The following is a 7,572-nucleotide window of genomic DNA, read 5'->3' as shown; positions in this document are numbered from 1 at the left end:
ACCCATAAAACATCCATTGTTTTAGTGCTGGTTTTTTTTTAATTTTTTCCTTTCAAATCAGGTTTCTCTGAAGACTTTGGAAAACTGTTACCTGAGTGTAAATGTGATTAAGCTGATACTGCAGTTCTTTATTATCTGAGCTATTAAGATTCAATACCTGAACCAGTCCCTTTATAAGTAAGAATGAACAGGAAAAGTATTGTAAGAAAGTCAGACATTTTAAGATGTTGTGGTTTCTCGCTGGCTAAACGCCAGGCACCCATGAAAGCCATTTGCTCACCTTTTTCTGTTATAGTTGGGCAGAGGAGAGGGAAAAAAGAATTAACGAAGGCTTATGACTTGAAGGACTGGGAGGAAAACACTCTAAGGCTCAAATTTAAAGGTATAACATAAATTTATTATTAATAGAGTCAGAGGAGGATAATGAGAAGTAAAATAAGCCTTTAAAACCTTTTCCCCCCACAGCCCCTCCCTCTCTCCCACTGACAGCACAGGGAGACAAGTGCATGGGGGTTTTGGTCAGTTCATCACTGAGCTCTTTTTCAGTTTGCTCAGGGAGAGGAGTCTTACTTTTATTATGCTGTGAGTGCCTCCCACGGGATAAACGGTCTTCCCAAAATTGTTGTAGTGTGGGTCACTCCTCCACAGGTTGCAGTCTTTTAAGGATAGGCTGCTCTAGTTTGGAAGCAAGGAGTTTCCTTCTCTATTTCTGGAAGCAGCAGCCCTCTCTCTTTATTCTGGTCTCCCACTGGATCACAGTTTCTTCTGGCATCCATCCGCTCCAGCGTGAGCACTTTTCCCACAGGCTGCGAGTGGATCTCTGCATCTCCTATGGACTTCATGGATTACAGAGGGGCAGTTTTTTTCACCATGGTCTTCACCACAGCCTGCAGAGGAACTTCGGCTCCAACTCTTGGAGCAACTCCTCCCTGTCCTTCTCCACTGACCTTGATGCTGCCATGTTGTTCTCTCTTACATGTCCTCACTTCCTCCTCTATCTAGAAGAAAAATTGCTGCCTATAGGTACTATTGTTAACACGTTCCACTAATTCAAAGATTCTTGCAGCATCCCGTAGTGCCAAGAGGTTGATTTTGTTTAGGTTCTTCGTTGGGGAATCACTCGCCATGTTTCCACTGCTGGCCACGTGGCCCCTCCACTACCACATGGGTGGTGGTGGCTGCCACAGCGTTGGCAGTATTTAACACCTCTCTTCATGCAGTGCACCAGGAAGGAGAAGATGCTGCTACCCCTGCCCTTCTGCCCACAGCACGGCTGGCTACAGGCAGTCAGGCAGGCAAGGCTCACTGTGGGCCGCACTGAAATGGCAGCGGCTGCAGATCGCCATACGCTGCCCCAGGATAGCAGCAGTTGCAGCGCCTTGCCACCCCTTGGGAGAAAATTGTGCATGTGCTGTTTTTGATTTCCTTCTTAAGTATGTCATCACAGAGGTGTTAACAACCTCTCTCTAATTGGGTCAACAGCATGTCCATCTTCAGAGCCATCAGAGAAGCTTCTAGCAGCTTCTCAAGGAAACTAATTTTTTCCCCCCTCCCCCCCCCCCATACCAAAAACCAGGCTGTACCAAATCAACACATAAGAAAAATGTCTGAATAGATTTGGTGGCACTTTGAAAAATAGGATACAGGATTCATAATGGAAAAGCCATTGCTCACGTCTGTTAAATTGGCTTTATAAGACACAGAAAATGGATTTTAGATATTTTCTGGTCCCCAGAGATAGAAATAGATTTTCTCATATTGAAGATTTTGCTGTGTCTTTTATTGTGTAAATTCTCTGCGGAAGTTCTGAGATCGAAGAACATACAGTGCACTGAGCAGGAGACTTGTCTTTGCGTTAAACCTCTGCTTGCAAAACATAAAGGGAACTTTCTAGCAGAATGGAATTAGTTTTCAGCACTTGTCATGCATTTGTCTTTCAGCCTGCCATCCCTGCTGCAAATGTCTTTGTGGACTCGGCTTTGTACCGTTGGCAGCGACTGGGAGCTCAAAGTCCCTCCCAGGCTCTATCAGAATCAACACTACTGCTGCTTTCTGTCAGAGACAAACCAAAACTCATTCTAAACAAATGGAGGATTGTATTACCTGACAATGGGAGACAGTAGAAAGACTGGAAACAAGCTTCTACATTTTATTCTGGGAACAGGAATATTTTGGAAACAAAATACACATGGTTCACTTTTCTGCCCAAAAAACTTTTTGGACAGTTTCACAGGTAAAAAAATTCAATCAGTGATCTGTGAGATTTTAAAACTGTCTCTGGAATGGTGATATTTGAGTGTGATAGAGAAGGGCTGCTTTTGTAGTTGCAACAGGACTAAAATTTAGGTGATGATAATTTGTAACAAAATTCATTTGACTCTGAAATGGTGGATTAAAGCAAGTAAGCACTGGGAGTCCTTAACCACTGCTGTGACCAGCTTTCTTAATAGAATGCTGCAACAGTTCTCTTTGTAAAAAAAATTAAGTTTTTATTTAAAAATCCTTCTCGTTTTGTGTTGCATAAACCTCTGATTTTTAAGAGCACAAAAAAATTAATTGGATGTGTTGAGACACCTATGAAATTCTGTGGATTTCAGCAGCTCAATTTTGATCTATTTTTAATGTCAGAAAGTAACTGTCTACCAATGTAGAAATAGTATATATGTATGTGCAAGTGCTAGGTCAAGTTTCTTTCCAAGTGCTGGTTTGAAATTGTGTAAATCCCCCAGCATAAATAATCAAGTGTAAATAAAAAGATGCCCAGGGAACCATCATCACAATAAAGATAAATGGAAGTTGTATATCCATCTCTAGCTTTGAAATTTTTATTCTGTATACTAGATTGGCCCACACATAATTTGACCTTCCACTTGCAGAATCCTTCATGGATTCCTGATGGGAACACTTCCATAGTTCATTGGTTTCTTTTTTAAGGTTTGGTTGGCTTTTGTTTAACTTTGTGCTTATTTTCAAGACTGAAGAGATGAGGGGTCATTAAAGACCTTGGAGATCCCAGAGATAAATAGTGTTTTTAACATGTGACAAAACTGGAGCTAGCTATAATAGTATGAAAATGTATCTCACAGACTCTTCTAAAGAAAAGCAGCTGATTAATTCATTCTGGAGAAAGGAAAAGGAGGGTAGAGGAGTGAAATTATTAAAGTTCCTTTGACACAGAATGGGGGTTGTTCATTAAAGAAAGGATACATTCTAATTTCTGACTAGTTTTAATATTTTTTTATACCTTTTCAGGCTGGGTAAGCTTTACTTCTTCTTTCTGGTGGCTCTGAACTGGTTCCCACAAGTGGAAGTCTTCCATAGGGAGATTACAATGCTGCCTCTGGTTGGAGTGCTGCTTGCCAACATGATTAAGAATGCTATTGAAGACTACAGAAAATACCAGTATGATAAGACAATAGACTTAACTAAAACCAGGGTATAGAACAAGTAAGTAAACTAAATCAATTTTTTTCCTTGCTTCTGTTATGGTAGAAACTGCTCATCTGATTTTACAGTAATTCTCTCACTGACCTTTCAAAGTACTATAAGTTTGGAAAAACTGTTACAAACGATTTTTTTTCTACCTTTAAAAATGCCTTATTTAGCTCACTTAAATCATCTCAGTATCACTTAGGCTTTGTTTCATATCATGGCAGTGTGTGCTGATATATACAGGTTTTCATTCCAAGTTTTCAAAGCATCTTGCCAACACATACAACATCCTTTCCCGATAGCAGAAGGATCTGGAGCATAAATGAAACTTACCCAAGTCTGGAACAGAAAACTGGGGCTGTTAAGAAAATTGGAGCCATGTCTTTCAGATGTTTCATGCTAAAACCAGTAATACAGAAATTAATGATCAACTACATTCAAGGTGAATCATAATCGAGAGATGGAAAAAGTTCTAGGACTTCCAGTAAACAGAGAGATAAATACAGCCTAGCTTGGCTTTGGAGCTGGTACAACATCCGCAGGCAGCTGTTTGCTCAATACTGACTCAGAAGGGAGAAATATTTTCACTGCAATTCTTGTTGCAACATTTCGATTTCATCAGTTTCTTGTCCAAGTACTAACTTGACTTGAGACTGCCTAACTCGTCACTACGTTATGAAGCAAATAGGAGTTTTTGTTTAAAAGTTTAAATATTTGTGTGCTTTCCTTTTTTCATGTGCCCTTAAGCCCAGGCCATAGAGAAAAAAAACGGCTTTGGTTTGCATACATGTGATTAACTCTTCTGGAAATTAGCCCTCATCTGTGCTGACATACTTATGTGTCAGAGGAAGAAGGATCAAAGGGGAAGGGGTATCTGGGTGAGAGAGGAAGGTTTGGGTTATACTGGGGAGAAGGATCAGTCTGAGGGGCAATCCAGGCACATTGCCCTTCACTTGCTTATGGCTATTACTCTGACGACAAAATCATAGGTTTACTTGGCTTGGGGGAATGGCGGTTGGTTGTTTGTTTAGTAATAATCCATGTTATGGTCATGAAAACAAACAATAGATAGATGAAATAAAAGAGAAATACTGTCTTTACTGAGGCTTATAGCAATCTCCTGTTGACATCTGGGACATGGAGCTCTGCCCATTACCTTTGAGCTTCCTGGCAACTCCCAGGGTTATAAAGCCATTCTGAAACTCGTGGAGTGACCTGTGAAAATTGTGTGTATGTTCTCAGCTGTGCCTATGCTCTGTGTTAAAGCAGAGACACTTCATGATAGCAGAGAGTTACTGCCAGGGAAATGGTCTGAACGGGGCCTCCAGGCATCTGCTGATAGGAAGAACAAAACATTCAGGATGCTTTTGGTATATGTGAGGTGCAGCTGCCCCAGCAGGCTCTAGGACCTGGTGCAGCTGAATCAGGATGATCCCTGTCCCTGGGTAGGTGGAGGTTGGAGTGAAAGACGAAGCCCTGGGCTTTGGACATATCAACTCTTCTCTCCACCACTTGGGAGTTCACTTGGATTATTGAACTCTTCTAACTTTGTTGGTTTTCATCTTGAAGATACTTTTTGAAAGGAAAACAACATGTCAAGGAAAATTGTTCCAGGCTGCTTCTCTACAATGATATGGAAAAAACATTTTTTCAAGGAAGCCTGCTGCCGATGTGGTGCTCCAGACATGGAAATCCAAAATGAGGAGCTGGAGAAGAGAGGAAAAATAAGGAAAAGAAAGAAGAAAAATGAAAATAAACGAGTGATCATCTCCAATTTTCCCTTTGGAAGTAAGAAGGGGAAGGAAAATCTGAACAGATACTATGAGTCCAATGAAATTAAGACCACAAAATATACCATCTTAACTTTCCTCCCTAAAAATATCTATGAACAGTTTCACCGCTTTGCCAATATTTATTTTGTCTTCATTGCACTGCTGAATTTTGTGCCAGTGGTAAATGCTTTCCAACCAGAGGTGTCTGTGATCCCAATTTGTGTTATAATGACCATTACAGCCATTAAAGATGCTTGGGAGGACTTCCGGCGGTATAAATTAGACAAAGAAATCAATCATATGGGATGCTACATTTACAGCAGGTGAGCTTCGTATAGCTTTTATTACCAAAAACATTGGCTCGAGATCTTTTATCAATGGTGAGGCTTTTTGTTTAAAAAATTGATAAATAACTGCTGAAAAATCAGTCATTAGATGAAATAGGGAAAAGTCATGGCTACTATATATCACCTGGTATTTGTTCTCATGAAGGGAAAGATTTTTTTTTTAAAGCATTTTTGTACTGGGAAGTTAAATGTGAGTTTCATTATATTGGTGTGTCTATCAGCCTCTTAGACATGCTGTGAGCTGAAAATAGGTGCTTAAAGAGCTACAAGCAGCTGAATTTCTAAGACATTTTCAAGAGGCTTTAATTCTATCAATATAAGGTAGCACAGAACAAGATCTGTCATGGGACTTATTTGCATTCTTTGATGCCAAGAAATCTCTTATAAACCTGTCCCTTTGAAATACATTTTATTTTATACTCTACATTGTTGAGTAGCTTTCAGTTATTTTTTCGTTCTTAGGCAGTATGTCAAATGAACATGTAAAAACACAGTCTAGAAATGAAAAATAGTAAAATATGCCTCTGTTTAGTCACCTCAAATGACTTAACTACATGTGTGTGTGTGCTCACTTCTTCAAAGTGTTTCATGACTTCTTGCTTTTAGGACATTCAGAAGATTGAAAATTATGTTTTGTGGTATCAAAACTGTTCTGTTAGCAAAGTAGCAAATTATTTCTCCCTGACAAAATATCACATCTGGGAGTCAGAAGTGCAAAACTTTCCATCTCCGTGAATGTGCCTGTCATCCCTCAAATTAATCAACAATACTTTATATAACATGTGCTTTCACGAGCAAGATCTTGAAGAACTCTGGCTTTTATCACATGGAGCTGTCATTTCTGTTTGTTTCTTCTGCATGTGTTTGTCAGGTTTTTATTTTTATGTCCTGCTGGTTAAGCAGGAAAGCAATAGGTTTGCTTGTTTAGCCGCTAAACTTAGGCCCACATATAGAAAATGACTCATAAGAAAAAAAACTGCACTGCTCTCCTTTGCAACTTTTCCAAAAGAGCTGGCATTTTATAAGTTTCTAAATAATGTGGATTTAAGATTTCTTCTCTTCCATGGTGAAGACTGTCAATAATTGTAGCTCTTTGGGTAGGGTGGCAAACTGCCTCTTCTGCCTATCTTTGAGATTCCAATCTGGTTGAATGTTCTAGCTTTTCCAGTGTTGAATTAGCCCATGAGGCTAATACTTGTTAAAACCAGTATGGGACAGAATAGGTGGGGCAGTTGGTGCTAATGAATAAATCCCCAGAGGGATCTTATTTATTTCCTCTTTACACACAGAAACTATGTCAGTTTAGATCTGAAAGCCTTTTACCATGGGAACATGAGAAGAAGGGAATACAGTAAAACTTGTTTTGTATAAGGGAAAAATTTCCAGGATGGAATTGCAACATATCTTCAAATCCAGATTCAAGTTATAGCTGTGAGTGCTCTGTTATGCAGCAGCATGAGATGGGCCTGCCTTAAAATTGGTTATTCCATCCAATAAAAAAGATTTTGATCTATGAATTAGTCTTGTCTAGGATCTTGTCTTGCACCAAAGTTTTATGGTCCAAAAAGGTGCTCTAAGGGAAAGGAAAATGAGAAGGGCTTCAGACTACAGCATTCATCCTGTCTGGAAAAAATGTGGATAATGACAATTGCCATTAGATCAGTCACTAAAGCTTATTATATCATGAATAATTTAAATCAGGCTTCTCTGGTGCTTTCAGAGGCTGATATTTCTTGTTCTTGCTAGCTGCAAAGTCCTGGAAGGGCATGATGTCTTCTAGTTTTTATTCCTTATGAATCATCTGCTGAAAATAGGTAATTGTTTTAACGTAGGTGAAAGTCTTTTTGAGACACTGCACATTTTGTTAATATGGTGGCAACAAAAAGTTATTTTTAATAGAACAACTGATCTTCCATCCTAAGATGAAATATTACTTAGATTTTAAGAGGTAATCTTGCAGTGTATGTTGTCTTTATTTCAGATTTTAATAAAGACTCTGGCACCTGTTTCAAAAGAAATAC

At 39.2% G+C, this 7,572-nt stretch overlaps 1 protein-coding gene and 1 long non-coding RNA gene across 4 annotated transcripts in view; one reads left to right on the top strand and one right to left on the bottom strand.

Moving 5' to 3' along the window:
* Positions 1-375: 375 nt before the first annotated feature.
* On the bottom strand, positions 376-3,927 carry LOC138118332 (uncharacterized). Of its 2 annotated transcripts, none has more exons than XR_011155099.1 (2): positions 3,766-3,927; positions 376-3,387 (listed from the first exon to the last, which is right to left on the bottom strand). It is a non-coding gene; the product is annotated as an uncharacterized lncRNA (long non-coding RNA). The 2 variants fall into 2 exon arrangements; XR_011155100.1 differs by having other exon boundaries at positions 376-3,352.
* Positions 3,928-4,648: 721 nt separating this feature from the next.
* The window catches only part of ATP10B (ATPase phospholipid transporting 10B (putative)), a 61,257-nt gene continuing 58,333 nt past the window's right edge, over positions 4,649-7,572 (top strand). For both annotated transcript variants that reach the window (XM_069029264.1, XM_069029263.1), the window contains exon 1: positions 4,649-5,527. In XM_069029264.1, coding sequence (XP_068885365.1) covers positions 5,025-5,527 — 503 coding nt within the window. In that variant the 5' untranslated portion in view covers positions 4,649-5,024. The remainder of the gene's footprint in view (positions 5,528-7,572) is intronic.

The sequence above is a fragment of the Aphelocoma coerulescens genome, chromosome 13 (genome assembly GCF_041296385.1).
Source record: "Aphelocoma coerulescens isolate FSJ_1873_10779 chromosome 13, UR_Acoe_1.0, whole genome shotgun sequence".
NCBI classification, from domain to species: domain Eukaryota; kingdom Metazoa; phylum Chordata; class Aves; order Passeriformes; family Corvidae; genus Aphelocoma; species Aphelocoma coerulescens.
Note: the sequence above shows the minus strand (reverse complement) of the source record. Positions and strands in the feature narration are given on the sequence as shown.